Source organism: Lissotriton vulgaris, chromosome 6 (genome assembly GCF_964263255.1).
Source record: "Lissotriton vulgaris chromosome 6, aLisVul1.2, whole genome shotgun sequence".
Taxonomy (NCBI): Eukaryota; Metazoa; Chordata; class Amphibia; order Caudata; family Salamandridae; genus Lissotriton; species Lissotriton vulgaris.
This window is the reverse complement of record NC_141694.1, coordinates 899406274-899423647: the sequence shown is the minus strand read 5'-3', so window position 1 is coordinate 899423647 and position 17374 is coordinate 899406274. Positions and strand designations below refer to the sequence as shown.

The 17374-nt window shown below is 40.8% G+C and overlaps 1 protein-coding gene across 1 annotated transcript in view; it reads left to right on the top strand.

Annotated features, from left to right (window-relative positions):
* Positions 1 to 17374, top strand: part of LOC147708131 (two pore calcium channel protein 1-like) — a 531957-nt gene that overhangs the window by 410549 nt on the left and 104034 nt on the right. Inside the window, exon 13 of the mRNA XM_086926891.1 lies at positions 16198 to 16285. Within this exon, the coding sequence (XP_086783017.1) occupies positions 16198 to 16285 (88 nt within the window). The remainder of the gene's footprint in view (positions 1 to 16197; positions 16286 to 17374) is intronic.

Here is a 17374-nt window from a genome sequence, read left to right as displayed (position 1 = left end):
ATTGCAAGTCACCTCGAAGTTCCATACCCTTATAAAGGAGCTCCTGCTTCACGCTAGTTCCTCTATATGGTTATGAAACTCCTTGTTGACTTACAATACCATTATAATATATGGCAGGGGCTACTTTATCCCTTATATCGTGTACAGCAGTGGATACTTTATTCCTTCTTAAACATGTTCACACCATCACCGTTCCCTCAAACCCCTTAAATCCTTGGTGTGTAGCTCTTTCATGTATATGAAAGAGAGAGCATATTTGCAAACATGAAGAATAAAAATAGAATTTCTAGCACAAACTTATGCCCACCAAAAAAGCTTAAGAAGTTTGTTGCAAAAAGATATTACAATCCTTGTAAAACAAGTAATTTTTTTTTTTAACGTGCTGTTGCTTGGAAAGTGTAGAAACATGCAGAAAAGATTCCAAATTCCTTATCATTATATAAGGAGGGCAAAAAATCAGCATGTTTCTATAAATATCTCATTTGTGCTCGTCATTGTACAGTTAGAAAACCGAGCTTAAGAAAGAGAAGCCAGGTTTCGTTTTAATTCTTTAAACCGCTTCTAACAATTATGCTCTGTGACCTGACCCGCCTTAACCCTCGGCTGTTGGCTCTGGCAGCAGACATTGTTAAATCAGAACTTAACTGTAATAAGCTTTTACAGTTGAGTGGCTTCTTAATTTCTTTATAATAGGGGACTGGGTAAGTCACAAGTCGTCGATTCTGAAGAAATTAGAAAGAGGTTTGTAATGCAGGATTGCAGAATCCAATGTATTATATTAATATAATAGGTGGGATTTCATAATCTTCCTATAATGTATCGTAGTTCATTTTGTTACTCAGTACACACCTCTTATAAGAAAATGACACTTCTAGTCGCTTGTAATAAGATTTTACAAGCAACTTCTGACATCGCAATGATCGAGGCACAGTGACCTTCACTCTGCTTGACGGAAATTGGTGTGAGTGAACTCGGGCACTGCATGTGTGTAGTAGCAGTTTTTTAAATAAATTGTCACTTCAGAGATACAGTGATCAGGGCTGCTTTCCAATTTCCCTCATTGTTTCTGGGAAGAAATAGAGGCCGTCTAAACCAGCCTACAGGAATACGTGGAGATGGCCCATGTAGCAAACAAAAATCATTTCTTTCATGGGTGAAGGCTAAAGGAATTTGTTTTTGGTTTCTATAACTTTCAAACGTTAAAGTGATGGATTGTGTTTTTAGGGTTTCAGATGGCTGTCTAAGCACAGCTGCAAAGCGGTCACACGTCACTTGCATCGCAATCATCAGTATCTGCAGCACATTGCATTCTGGGAAATGCCATTTGGTGTCAAAATTTAAAATCCCAACTTGCAAAGTGCGTTGAGCTAAAAAGGCAGGGCAAAAAGAAGGTGTCACACATAACACATTACCACTTATTGGCCATTTAATGTGTTTTTTGAAGGTGGGGCTGGGATAAAATATGAGAATATTTCCAGTCACGCAGAGTTCCAAGACCAATAAAGGTATGTGACATGCAGCCTCATGCCTCTAATGCCTGGTTTCGGGAGTTTTTTTTCTAATATTTTGAGGTTCAAATCATAGAAATTGCTCATGTGAAGGCTCCCGGCTTCCAGTGGCCATTCACCGATGGTCCCCAGAGGTCAAAAGGTTATGAACCGCTGCACTATACAGAAGCTGCACTAAATCAACTAAAGTACACAAGAAAAGAAAATCCTGACCAGATCCAACTATGTTACCTCTCTCCTTAGAACTCCCTAACACATCTACCTCATCTGTCTCCAAATCATCTGGCATAGCGTTAATAAGTTTAAGTAAAACTGCTTTTAAATCAATGTCATACTATTGCAGCAATTCTACATCATTTGCGTAATCAATAAGGTGTGAAGCTTAAATCATAAAGACAGAAGTATTTGATATTCTGAAGGTTGTTGCAAAGGGTGATTGAGTCCACCGCAATGTGATCCTAGGTCTGAAAAGGCGTTACAATTCTTCATCATTTAGATCTACTGAGATGGTCAAGCTCCATTCTAAGCATGTATCTTATTACTAATATTATGATCTCATAGTTCTCTATAGAAACATTATTTTACATTGCCTTCCATATGGTTATTTTAGCTGAAATTTATTTAAATGGACAGTTCAAATTCCTTTATTAATTTTTAATAAACAGGATGAGGAACAATGCCTATAACCTGGAGATTGGCTTGCAACTTACAAACTTCAACTGGGTGTCTCAAATGCCCCTAATATGTTTTTGGCAGTTTTTAAATCCCTCCAAGCTGATACTTTTAGGAATAATGGGCTTATCGCCTAAGTGGGTAAGATACATTTCAAATTATAATATTGTGTTCAACATGCTTTTCCTTGCCACACATAGGCTTTCAGCCAGTAAAAGTGACATTCATTATAGAAACAGAAACAATTTCAAATATTTCAACAAAAGTTAAATTTAAAAAAATGAGAGAAACCGGGAAAGGACAGGAGTATAAAACAGTGAGAGAATGTGTGAATGGGTGGCACAAGATGTAAGTAATATATTAAAAGACAAAATCTGGAACTATAAAGTGACAAATGTGCCCATTGTCGAAGGGAAGTCAAGTATAGCAGCCCACCTTTATGCATTATATTAGATTTTGAAAGATGCTGTCATGAAAAAGAAATACACAAAGCTGAGTAAAATAGTATCAAGAATAGAAAATTATAGAAGGTTGAGTTATGAGAAGAGGCACATAAATTTGGTTTGGTTGTAGTAGTCCAACATCTTCTGTGATGTATCCCAGATAGGGTTCTAATCTCCTGTCATCCTGTGTTGGAGCTGGCCATTCCAGAGAATGGACTGTTCATAAAGTATGCCTAGACTCTCCAGGTATATGTAGTTGTGTGGGTTGTAGGCCATCCTAAGCATCTGGCTACCTTCTCTGTTCTTCCGTACCAGCTTTAGCGTTATCTTTTTGCTGTTTGACTCTTTCTCACCTCTGTAGGGGTTGGACTGCAAACCGAATTTTGAGCTCAGACCTCCCCCAGGTACTGCTGTTCAGAATTTTGACACCAAGCTAGATCAGTAATTAGCCTTGTGGCACAGATCACATCAGTGTAGGGCTCATGTGTTGTCTTGCTGTGTTCTCTTAATAAAGCTTTTTGTTTTTACTGTCCTCTCAGTCGCGGTAAACAGTGATTAACATGCTTTCTACACCTTGCCATTATTATGCTAATGCCTTGTACATGGGCTTGCCTTGCCTGATAGATCAATTTAGGTGCTACAGGTGGCACAGAATACAACCGCTTGGTTATTATAAAGGATCATGCAGCATAGGTGGATTTCCCCTTCTTTAAAGGAGCTACACTGGTTGCCACTCAAAGAGCGAATCCTCTTCAAAACCCTGGCACTGGTACATTCAGCTTTTTATGGCACTGTCACAAAATAGCTCACAACCGGATTGCCAGGGCCTTTCACTCAATTGAAGCAAGGCTGCTTCGTATCCCAAAAATGAAATGCAAGAAGTGGGGGTTCTTCCTTTTCCTTCTTGGCAGCACATGCCTGGATCACCTCCCTCTGTAGCACCATAAGATTGGAAATAAGCGTCAGTTCAAAAAGTGCCTCAAAACTTTACATTTCTGGCTAGCTTACTGAGTATGTTTTTATGCCCCAGTCTTTGTTTGGGGTGGGTGTTCTTAGGGCCTTCTCTCGTAGTTTAGGACACTCTTTGGAGTAGCTTTGTGCTTTAAAAAATTGTTGATTGATTGATCTTCTAGGTGGGCCTTTTCTTTAGCAGAATCTCTGCAGTATTACTCAGTTTTCTGCTGCGAAAGATAATTTGGTGTTCTGAAAGGAAGGAAAAATGCAACTATTTTTACTGGGTCTTCTGAATGGAATAAACAACATGGAATGAGAACATGAAAGTTAGGAATTTTTAAAATGGAAGCTTTGTTTTTCCAGACCGCATAGTACTATTAAATTATTTTGAAAATATTTTTTTAGAAAACATTGAGTAAACAAAATCCAAAAAGGTAGCCAGCGTGTGTGTTTAATGTAATCATCAAATTGATTCAGAAAAGAAAGAGTCCCTAGGTCAGAGAAAGCATTGTACTGTATCTCCATCATCCATCTGCATGGTAAGTGACGCCACCTCATTTCCCATAGTCCATCTGCACAGGAAGTGTCATCACTGGTTCCTTCCAAAAGCATCTTTAGGAGAAGAAACAAGACAAGAAGGCTTCATTTTGTCTTCATCCATCATCACAGTTCGTAACAACACTGCATTTCCCACAGTCTGCTTAGAAAGTGACAACATTGGATTTTCTCATCAGCCATCTGCACAGGAAGTGACATCACTGGTTTCTCACCAAAACAGTCTTTAAAAGAAGAAGCCAAGCTAGAGGACTTCATTTCTCATTTTCCCTCTGAATAGGAAGTGAAAACACTGCTTTTCCCATCAGCACAGGAAGTGATATCACTAGATTTCTTATCATCTTTCTACAGAAGAAGTGACATAACTGGATTTCCCATCATTCATCTGCACAGGAAATTACATCACTGGTTCCTGACAAAACTGATCTTAAAAAGAAGAAACAAAACAAGAGGAATTAATTTCCATCATCCATCTGCACAGGATGACATCACTTCTGCCTTCTCCCTACTACAGTCGGCTCTTGATTGATCAACTCTAGCATCCGAACAAGGTAGTAACATTCAAGGGCATCTTTGGGCCTGTTAGGGTTTGATAGGGCCTTGAGGCAGAACCTCTGTTGCACTGAAAGTTACAAGGTAAGATAAAATCATGTGCATCTCCTACAGAAAAGCGGAATGCCATCAACCTCTTCACCCAACATTGTACACATTCCACTGATGTCTACATACCTTCAAACGACAGAACACATATTACAGCTCATGCTCATCAGCGCTCCCTCCGCAGTAATCCATGCACCAGACCGAAACATCTCAGACCTCATCACCTATCACAAGTTTTATGCCCTCTTCATCACATAAACATGGTTCAAGCCCACATCTTAGCACATCGTAGACGTCCTTCTTCACACAGCTACAGCATTGATCGTTTGGACATAAGTTCTCCTGTGCCTGCTCCCTAGGCAGGCATGTAAGACTCCACTTCATGGAGCTGTTGACATGTAATTTTCCACTCTCTGCAACTCAGACTGCCATCTTCCCTCTCATCTACAAGCCTCCAGTGCAGAACAAGGAATTTATTTATTTATTTATTTATTTATAACAGCATTTGTAGAGCGCGAACGAAGGCCCTAGGGCATCTCGGCGCTGATAACTGAAATGTTTAACCCACAAGGGGTGCTGAGGTAAAGAGTCAGGATCATAAGTTAAAAAGCCAGGTTTTCAGACTTCTTCGGAAAGACCGGAGGGAAGTGCTGGCCTTGATAGAGAGAGGGAGAGTGTTCCACAGCTTCGGTGCCGCTACAAGAAATCGTCTGTCACCCCAATGGACCCTTTTGGTTCGGGGGACCACCAGATCAAAGGAGCTAGAGGAACGCAGTGTTCTGGAAGGGCAGTAGGGGGTCAGGTTCTGAGTGAAGAACACTGGTCCAGCATTGTGTAAAGCCTTATAGATCAAACACAATGACTTGAACTTGATCCTCTTCTTCACTGGGAGCCAGTGGAGTTGCCTTATGATGGGGGACACTGATTGGTATTTTGTGGTTCGCCCTAGCAACCTGGCTGCCGCGTTCTGGATGGCCTGCATTTTCACTAACACTCTCTCCTGGGCACCTAGGAACACAGCATTGCAATAATCTAGGGTGGAGAGCACCAGGGCGCTAACCAATGTTTTGGTGGCATTTTCGGGCAGGAAGGGCAGGATTTTCTTAATAAGCCGTAGCTTGTAGAAGGCTGAGGAGGAGATCTGGTTGGCGTGAGGGAGGAAGTTCAAACGATCGTCGAACAGAACGCCCAGGTTCCTCACCTTGTTGACCGGTTCTGGGGGCTGACCCATGGGTGAGGGCCACCATAAGGGGGACCACTCCGGGGAAAGATTGCCAAAAATAACGACCTCTGATTTATCAGAGTTTAATTTCAGGCAATTATGGGCCATCCAGCTCCCAATTGCCTGCATACCCTGATTAAATATGTTGGCTTTTTGAGGCCCGTCATTCTTGACAGAGAGGACCAATTGGGTGTCGTCTGCGTAGGATGTTAGGCTCATCCCGTGTGCTCTGATGACATTGGCAAGGTCCGACACATAAATGTTAAACAGTGTCGGACTAAGGGATGAGCCTTGGGGAACACCACATGGCAGTGACAAGGGAGAGGATTCAAATGGTCCTACAGTAACAACCTGGGTCCTGTTAGCCAGGAAGGAGGCAAGAAGATTTTTTGCGTTGCCTCGGATACCTATACTCTCGACACGGTCGACCAAGGTGGTGTGGTCGACCGTGTCGAAGGCCGCCGATAGATCCAGTAGGATCAGGACAGCAGTGCCTCCCGCATCCCGAATGGATCTAATGTCATCTGCCGCCTTGACCAAGGCGGTTTCGGTTCCGTGGAAACGGCGGAAGCCGAACTGAGTCGTCCAGACATTTGTTTTCTTCTATAAAAAGGGAGAGCTGTGCGTTCATGATTTTCTCTACTATTTTAGCTAGTAGTGGCAGACTCGCAATGGGTCGGTAACTTTTGAGTTCTTCTTTATTATAATTTATTTTATTATTTATTATCTTTATTATAATTATTATTTATTATTAATATTTATTATCTTTATTTATAATTTATTGATGAACTCTCAGATCTCCTCACCACCTCATTCAGGCGACATGCATACACTACCCTTTTTGGTGATTTCAATCTCCCGGACAAAACAAGCTAAAAAAGAACAAACTGTACCCTCTTAAATCTCATCAATACACTCAACATGGTACAGCATGCCATATAACCAACACACTCCAAGGGCCACATCCTCAACCTTGTCTTCTGAACTTCACTAACAATCAAATGCAAACTAACAATACCAGCTGACTGGAACCTCCACTTGCCACTCTTATCTCCATGCTAAGTATCTTACCAACAAACTAAAAGCAAAACAAAAGAGAAGACCAAATCTCCAGAGCCTTCAATGACTTCTCCATAGATAACCAAATTCTTGAACACATCTCTCATCCTGACAATTCCAAGTCCAATGCATCACCCTACTGAATGACTTCATAAATTTTTCGGAAAGCTGTTTGAACATTTACGGCTCAATTATAACATGGGAGTGCAAGCCAAAGTCTTCATCATGCTGATGGTCTAAAGTCTTTGCTGACTTAAACAATCCATTGGCAGACAGGAAAGAAAATTGAAGAAAAACAAAACTCCCAAGGACCTCTTGATACTGAAGTCCTTCAGCTCAACATGCAGAATGCTCATCACATCACCTAAAGCAAAGTACTATCCCGACACCATCATTGAAGCCACCAACGCGAAATACGGTTAGTTGCAATACAAGCCCCTGTTTTTCAAGTAGATTTTTGATTCAAAACACCTATAGTGGACGTCTGGTGAAATAAGATGTATTCATTATATAAAGGGCACAACTGTTTGTCAATTAGATATTGCAAAGGACCACAGATGTTACCGGGAAGTAGCATACAGTGTTTTACGATCACGAGCCATCTGCAGATACGGCACAATAGCTATTATGTATTGTCTTTGACCATCCGGAACTTAATACTAATAAGACAACTGTTTTCATGATGTGATTTTGTATATGTAGATGCGCTATTTTTGCAAATGTAAATTTGTTATTCAATAAAAAAAAAAAGATTTATAAACAAAAATCATTGAAGCCGCCAACAGAAGCAGAATGCTGTTCAAGACAATAGAGCACTGCAGATAGTGGTACACCCCCAATTTTGGTGAATAGTGAGTGAATTGACTCAGATGATTAATCACATCGTTCATATACAATGACAACAATGTTGGGGGAGTCACGTAGCCTTTTCGTGCTCCTCTCTCTAAGGGTATTTGTTCAGTGAGATCACCTCCTGGCCCCCATCTAACTTGGGCAAAGTTTGTCTCATGTCATCTTTTCAGCATCTTTAGCATTTGGGCATAGGTGGACCAAAGTAATTTTCTGGGAACCAAATCAAACACAGCTCTTAGATCCACGAATGCCATATATGTGTTTTTTAAAGTTACGGTACTTCCATATGATTAAAATTTTGTCTGAATATTTGATCAACTGTACTGACCCTCTTCGAAACTCAGCTTGTAGTTAGGATAGAAGTTTTGTATCATCCATCCACTCAAACAATCTAGCTTACAGCTGCTGGCAAAACACCTTTTGATGGCTGTCGATCAGACGATAATTGCTAGGAATGGATCTATCACCCTTTTTAAAAAGAGTAACTATCTCCACACCATGCAATGAATCCGGTATTCTGTCTCCCACCAGGATCCTATTTGACAAAATCTTTATGTAAGGTCCCTACACAGATGGTTCTGACTTGTATAGGTCTCCTGGGATCTTGTCTGGATCTGACTTTAGCGATTTTATGACTTTAAGCATCTCATCAATTGAGAACTGTATAAGAGTATTACTTTCAGATGCTACTGGGTGGGAGATGGACTTTACATGATTTATATCATTGGTGTGCTCTGAGTCATATGATGCATACATGACCTTAATATTTTTCACCCATTGTTGTGCTGTATCGAAAATTCAAGTGGGTTACAGGATTTGGAGCTACCATGTGCAAGGATGTTCCAAAAGGATTGTGCATCTTTACTTTTAGAAGCATCTACAAAGGCCACCTAGTTTGAGTCAATCCATCGTTTAGAGATGGAAGTAATTGACTTGTGTTGGGCGCATAAGGATCTAATAAGGTCCCAGTTTAAGGGCCTGTAGTAGCAATCCCTTTGCTCTACAGCACTCTGATGAATAGCACACTGGGGCTGAATGGGTAGTATTAGTTTTCCCAGTAGTGGCTTTGGAGCACAAAGAGTAAAGCATGTTAAACACATCCTTCTGCTCATCCAAGAAGGAAGGAACTTCTGTGCAGACATTCATGCAGGGGTCCCTGATATTCATGAGTTCGATATAAATTTCTGAGAGTATCTCCCCATTCAAACTTAATTGTAACCATGTTACTGTCTTTCTGTTATTACTTAATGTTAAAATCCACCCAGAGTGTCTACCGTTATATATACTTTACGTAATTATTTCACCTTTTAATAACAGTTTAAGGGCATTATGATCACTGTTCAGTCTAGGCACAATTTGGAAGACTTTTGCAAATTTCCAGAGGTCGAGAACTAGGATAATATCATCTATCCTATTCTAGTAATTGCTCCTTTTAAAAGTAGTACTAGGAGGGCTATCCGACTCAAACTCCCATTTAAGGCTCTTTGGCCATGTGTCAAGGTAATGGACATTAACTGTGTAGAAGAGCTCGACCATGATTGTAAAGATTTGCTTTCTAGTCTCTAAATTCCCCTAGCCTCATCTTCCATATCAATGGCTGACTCAAAACAACCCAAAGGCTCGGAAGTGGTGTGGAAGTTATCAGCGATCAGAAGGGGGGCATTGCCACTTCTTTCTGCTAAATGTGGAGCTAATCGTTGCAGAGTGGGGGATCCCTTGCTTCTGTGAACAGTGCGATTGTAAATATCAGACACTTTAACCTTGCTGCTATTGCTACCTCTCATAGTTATGCCCAAGATGTCCTTGCTATTAAATTCGATCTTGCTTAAAGATAGGCACAACAGATTTCTCACCCATATTAGTAACCTGCACGAAGGGCGGCCTGCATTTGAAGGAACAGTTTCTAAGCTAAAATTAGTATGTCTTAGTTTAAAATGTTGTTAAGTGCCCATGTTTCCTGCAATAAAATCGTATCAAATTGTCCAATTAAGGCACACCATTCGGGTTCTACGAGCTTTGAACGAAGTTCTACTACATTCCAGGATAATATCAGATAATCAACAGGGAAATCTTCATTTGTCACTTGAGGGTTTGGGGGCTGAGTAATCGTCCGAGAAGAGAAAGGTTCCCTCACAGCATTGTCAGGCCGTTTATTATGGCTATGTTGGGTGGGTAAAGTGATTGATAGTCTTTTTACATCATGTTGATCTTGCAGTGTGTCACAGGTATTATAAGAGTTGACAAAATGAATAATTTTACTTTGGGATTGGACTTGCTTTATAATACGTGATGGAATTTCATGCAGCCTTTGTGAATGATTAAACCGAACTGGCTGAATTGGAAATTCTAATTCATTTTCCACTTTTGAAGATAGTTTTGGTACAATGATATTTCTGCTGGAAACTTCTTTGTCGCTTGGCTTGTCTGTATGCAGTTAGTCTAATTCATTCTTTTCTATATTTCCACTTGCGTGGTTAATATGGGGCTGCATTTACTCTTTTGTGTATGGGGTAGGATCCACTTGCTTGGTCTAGATAATAAATGGCTGTCTCTGGGAATAATTACAGGTGGAAAGTCAGGTTTGCCTCTGAATTGGATGATCAGTCCTGAAGATGGAATGGATCGTGCCTCGAGAGCCAGTAGACCATTGACAATGGCTTGCTGGCTAACTTATATTTTAATGTTGCCATAGGTGCTTCGTGGCTTAGGCAGGCGTTGTGTGTGCATAATATCCATAAAAATCACTGAGCGGCAATTGATCCAATGCAGCACTTTGTTTTTCAATGACTGCCTTGACTCCAATCCACCTAGTGACAATTTAGGAACTCCTGTCATATAGATAATGTATGCTTTAGTGAGTTCTTTGATGGTCCATACTGAAGTATAGTTTAGCCTATTTGATTGCATGGGAAAAATTGCTCTGTGGTCGAGCTGCTTGCAAATTGCTCCAGAGCTGGGCAGTGTTGTGGGGGTGAAGGTAAGGTTAATGACAGGGGGTGTGCCATTTTATTTCCCTGAAGAGTCTGGCTATTTCCGTTTGGTTTGTAATCTGAACGGGTTGGGTTTGTCATGAGCCCGTTTGCGCTTCTCTGCTAATTCCTCGTCTCCTCTATGGAAAGATCACTGGGTGGCATTGCCCATGGTGCCACCTGCTGAGCTTGTGCGGTTTTTAGCAGCCCCCTGCATTGAACTCTCAGAACAATTGGGACAAGGTTGGCAGCCCCACCACGTCTCTTGGCTCGCAGCTAAATGGGCAGCAAGTTTGTTTAATATACATCAATTAGCGTCTTGGAACTCTGATAGTTTCGCGTTCTGGAGCTGCACAGTTGTTTTCAGGGCATCTAACTCTTCTCCCAGGCTAACAATATGTAGGCCCATGTCCTCGCATGTGTTCAACTCTCCTGTTTCTTCATTCAAACTCGTGAGGGGGACAAAACTATTTGAGCAGGCTAAACTTGGCTTTGCAGGTGAGTGGCAAGCCCTTTTGTAGTTGGCAATATTGAGGTTCTTTGAATTATAGAGTCTAAAGGAAAGTCATTAGCATTAGTAATTAAAACTTGTTGCTTTGAGTTTGCAACCACGGGAATTCCCTTACCTGTTAAAGGACTGACAGTAGCTGGAGTGGAAACTGCCCTTCCTTTCCTGCTCCTAAAGAAATGGGCGATTTTTGGTTCAATACCCTATCCTTCTTTCTATTTGCCATAGTTTAATATCTCCTCCACCACCTCTTTCAATTCTTTCAATGGCATCTTGAGTAAAATGGCCTTCACCGTGTTTTTTGACTAGTTTCTTGACCGTTCCGTTACAATGCAATCCGAGGCCATTGAACGAATGTAATGTCAGAATTTATACTCAATGTTGGAATTAAAATGCATTTCCAGCGTGCTTCCAGAGACCCAGGACCAAGAGGGGGGTGGCCCACTACCGTGCCTTTTCGGCCGGGTGCTGCCTGCAAGCGTTCGGTACTGCGGGAAAACAACACTTGCTATATAGCATTAAAAATTACTGGAGCTGGAGCTTGTCTCAGGGTCCTTTCTGCAGCCTGGGCAGTCTGGGACAGGTAGTCCCCTTCTCCAGCAACAATGGTGTCCCGCGCTGCTGGGAAAAAACCATGTGCTATATAGCGCCGAAAAGTTCTGCAGCTGGAGCTTCTCGGACTCCTCTCCACAGCCCTGGTGGTCTGGGACAGGTAGTTATCCCTCTCCTGCAACGAGTGTGAACAGTATATTATATCACACAAAGTCTGTAGGTAACACCCCCTTGAACACACCTTCTGGGCTCCTTTGTCCTCGCCAGTTCTAGCATTGCAGACTGTTGCATCCAGAGAAATTCATACATTGAAAATGGGAAGGACATCTTCTCTCATTCAGAACAAGTAAGAGACATTGCTGAAAAGGCTTTTCAGTTAGCGCTCTGGTTTCCACGTACTTTCGTCAAGGTCTTCTTCTCAGGCTCTTTCCTCTATCTCTAGTACAGTAATGTAATGTAATGCATTCAAATACCTCCAAGAAATATTTGTGTTGGCAGAAAATGAAAAACATATTTTATGAAATTCAGCATTGTGAAATGCATGCCTAAATAGTCAAAACAACTTAAATCATTAACTCAGTGGTGCACATTTAATATGCATATGCACCTTAAACACACATGAATATAAGTTTCTAGTACTTGTTATTAAATTCAAAATATGTGTAGCATACAGTAAATCTTAGAATTGATCAAGTGTAAGTATGACTGAGAACTACATTTAAACATGTATACATGTAACATTAGTGCACAAGTTACTAGCTTCTGAAACAGAGCAAGGTTAATAAATCAAGGTCACAGTCATTCTGATTTTCTATGCATAAAAGCAACTCTCTCCATTGCAACATATCAGGGGGTATTTAGGAATTTATGGACGTGCTATATTAAAATTAAAAGGACTGGCAGACCGTTTTGATGAGAGAATATCAAAGGAATTTGCTAGAATATTTCTACATAGGTATCGCCTATTTTATATATAAGCATAGCATATGTTAGCGACCATTATTATTGTATTCTGTCAATCTCGAATAACAAGAGGACCCTAAAATTGGAGACTGTTTGTAAGGACCCAGATATATGATCGGGTGGCTGATACCTTGGATGCACTGCTACATTGTGGGGCCGTCAACTGCAGATCAAACTTTTGTTACAGCCCTTGAAACGTCTTTTTAGTTCTCTTAAAGCCTTACTTAGTAAAGAAGTCTGCAAGATCCAAAGGGTCCAAACCCGCTGTACCTGGTTCAATTCCAGTTGCAGGAACTCCAGAGGTAGCCTTATACAAAGCTTAAAAGCCGGAAACAGGTAAAACATTACTAGCGCTACGAAGGAATATAAAAGTCACTTCATTAGGCCAACATTGATTGGGAACAAGAGATGTGGGAGGATTTAATGGTAGCAGTTAGGACAGGGGATGTTAAATCTTTTTGGGGAATCGTGTTTCACAGCAGGGAGAATGCCATCACCAGTGTCGATTATAATCTACTGCCACAGACCTGGATGGATCATTTCGAAAAACGTTATGTAGGTAAGACCATCCTGGAGAGTGCTCAATTAAGGAATTTCCTATGTCTTCCCTTAGATGAAGGTCTCCCTCAGTCCTTCCAGCTCACAGATGTAATGATGACGCTTATTTTACTTCCGGCACATAAAGCACCCAGCCCGATTCCCTTCCTGGGGATCTCTTTAGATCAGAACCTTTGATATTTTCAGCTGCTTTTTAATTCTATATTTGCAGGTTGCCCGACCCGACCTCCAGCTGTTCGTTGACTGCGGAGATTGTCCCAATTCCCAAAAAAGGGCCCAAAGAAGACCCAGGGAATTATCGGCCCCCTCAGCCTAATTGACACGTCGCAGAAACTTTTCTTTCGTCTTATACTGGATCAACTGCTTGATTGGGCATAGGACAACTCTGTTTTCTCAGAGCTTCAGGAATGATTCATAAATAGTACTGTGGATCAAATACTAATTTTCTGTGCTTCTATTGGGACACAGTCTCGCTAGACAAGGGCCATCTAAATGTGGTCTTTGTTGACCTGAAGACCGCTTTCGATTCTATTTTCAGGGCCAGGTTGGGGGGAGTTCTTCAATATTCTATCAGTCCTTATCAGGTTGCATGCCCTCAATACTGCCAGAATTAGGTATGGCAACTGCGGTGAGTTCACACACCCTTCAAGATTGAAACTGGTGTTCGGCAGGGTTGTGTGTCGTCCTGACATTGTTTACTCTTTATATAAATAATTTAGTGCACGCACTTGATTTTCCTGGTAACAATGCACCCAAACTGGGCTCTTATAGAATTGCGATGCTACTTTTCGCAGATGACACGCTTTTAATATTCAAAACCCCACATGGTCTGCAGGCACTACTTGATTGTTTTTTCTTTTTCTGTAGCGATCGTTGTCTTGAAGTAAATGTTAATAAAAACGAATGTTATGGTTTTTAATCCTTATAAATCTGTTAGAGCAAACATTTTGGTGCAGGGTTTTGCTCTAGAAAAAGAGCAGGAGTTTGTGTTTTTGAGGGTCTGCTTGAATCACAAAATGATCTGGTCCTCACATATCAAGAGATGTTCACGTGCCATAGACAAACAGGCCCATGTGTACTCTTTGGAACCAGTGGTGTAGATGTATAACATCACAACTAAAAGTACAGCCATGTATGGTGTAGAACTGTGGGGCCAAGTCAAAAGTTACAAACCTGGTAAGCCGATTTTTTTTTTGTGAGAAGCAAACCTCCCACAGAGTGCCCCTCACCTCCCCCAACTCCTGGATTTGGGGATTGTTCCTATAAATCAACTTATGTGTCGCCCTGCCTTGTACTGGCATAGATTGTGGTCCACAGATGAACTAGAATCCTGCAGGATTGTGATTATGGATCTTCTTAAATCTCCAGGTTGTGAGAAGATTGCTTGGTTCCCTTATATAAAACCTACATTATATGAGATAGACTTGCCTTTGCTCTGGGAAACCCCTACAATGGCAATACAAGTCTCTAGCTCCTTGGTCAAAGAACAATTGAAAGAGTTTTTGTGGTGAGGGGTCTGAAATGTGTCAAAACGGGTAGTGTCACTGATTATTTCTCCGACAACAAGCTCTCACCGCCTATAAATCTTTTTTTGATATTCTCCTAGGTTCCATTCCCCTGCAACTCTTATTAAAATGGAGGTACAGGGTCTTGCCGTTAAACTGCTTCTGTATATATTGGTGCGCGTAGTATTGTAGTTCTAATGTTTGTTCCGCATGCAAGTCAGCGAAGAAACTCTGCATCATTTTGTCTTTTTCTGTCCAGCCTATGATAGTCCACAAAAACAATGGCTGAGTCCGCTATGTAACCTTATTGGCTTTCTTCATTATGCTCACGCACTACACACTTTACGATCGGACACGAGAGAGGTCATTGTTGTTGGGGTGGTAAAATATCTGTACGCTGCTTGGATCATCTGCATGCGCAGTGTCAAGTGCTGAAGCAACTATGCCTAATAGTGAACTTTCTTATATTATTTATATTGTAGATGCTGCTCTTTTTCACTTGAAGTCTCCCCACTTTAATTTCCTATTTTTCGTTTCATTTCTTTTCTTCTTTCTCCTATTCTTATTGTGGGATGTTGTTTTATGAGATTGCTGTTTTATGAGATTGCTGCTCATATTGTAGTCTATTTATTTGTTTTTATCCGGTTACTTGCTGTACTGTGTTTTATGGGTCTTTGCATCCGAAATAAACATTTTATATGATATGTATTCTGTCACTATAAGCATGCCTAAGGAAGGTGCATTCATGGTGCAGGATACAGATCTATCTTCTGACGCAGGCTTCAGGATCCTTAGGAGCAAGCACTGAAGTAAAGGTTATAGCTAGAATGATGAAATGCAGCAAGGATTTCCCAGTGGCATAGCAGGGGGTGTAGTAGTCTGACTCGAGTGGCACGAGTTTTGGGGACAGCGGCCACCTCCCACTCTTACCTTCCTGCCATCTTGGGGCAGCAATTGCCAACACCCCCCCGCGCTGTAAGATGCGGCCGTCGCAGGTTCGTCAATCGGCGGAATCTTGCCAGCATCCCACCCCTTTCTTCAATGCCGCCACGGACGGCACACCACAGGGACCGCCACGGGTGGCCAAAGGGCTAGCTACGCCACTGAGATTTACATAACTTAGTAAAACAGGCAATAAGGAAAAAGAAAATCCTTTTCTTGTCTCTTTTGATATGGATATTGTTTTTAGATTGTTAGTTACCTTGCCTTCATAAATTCTAAATGCACTAGTGTACATAATACTAAATATATGTTTTATTTTTATCTTTATATCTTAGCAAGTCCATATAGTAGTCAGCAGATTTTGGATATTGTTTTCATTCTACGAGTACTCCGGCTCATTAGGATTGTTGACAGCATCCAAAGGTGAGTGTACAGCTGATGATGTGCTGATATTCCATTTCTGTCTTTCTCCTCTACCTCCCCTCTCTACTATGAATGTTCCCGCTATTTTAAAATATCTCTTTTTAAGTTTTATTGAATTTTACAACTCCACTAGTCAGACACTCACTGTGCAATTCTCCCATCTTAAAACCTGTGATGGTTTGAAGTCTCTTTACAAATGTCAAGGAAAGATGTATATTTTGATTGTTTGCTTTATTTGTAGTAAAATGGTTGAAGAGTTTTTTTAAAGCTTTTTAATATTATTGCAAGTAAAATTGTAATCTCTTATTGTGCCTTGATGGAGAGCTTTCCAGGTGTTAACAGCTTTAGCCGGTTTTGAATGATCTTAGTAATGTAATCCAATCTTATGAGCGCCACTTGGTTTCCAGTGATAAATCATATTCTTATTGCATAAAAAAACAACTAAAAGATCAAAATGACAAACCACAAGACGATTTCGAAGCAGAGGTTGGCACTAAAACCTCTTTGCCATATACTGTGTTATCTTCTTCTAAGGTAAAGAGTCTAATCACCTTACTAGAAAGTGAAGAACATCCTTATCCATTACTTACTTTACAGAAAAGTAAATATTTTAGGCTTTGGTGTTTTTTGGCATACTTACATATCATGTAGTTAATGCAAAGATTTATTGCATATTAATGAACAGATAATTCATACAAGTTGCAGTTCACAAGTCGATGGAAATCACACAGTGTGCCAGCAGATATCACGCAATATGATATGCAACCTATGATTAGTCATATCAAGATTTTAGTTGGTGCCTCTTACTTTATCATAATAAAGATTTCCTTTAGCCAAATCTAATTTGCCCCATCCAAGTCTTATCTACTTTTCTTGTGGCCAGTAACAATTCCTATTCTATTATCATTCTATGGTGATTTTGGAATGTCTCTGAAGAAGGCCAGGAAACAGCCTTATTGTTCAGGACGGAAAATGCAGACTGTGACTTCATTAAAATCATTAACATGATCCTCATGAACAGGCTCCTAATGACCATGTCAGCATCAAGTTTCCCATCCAAAGATAAATGGAGGACCCAATTTAAAGTTT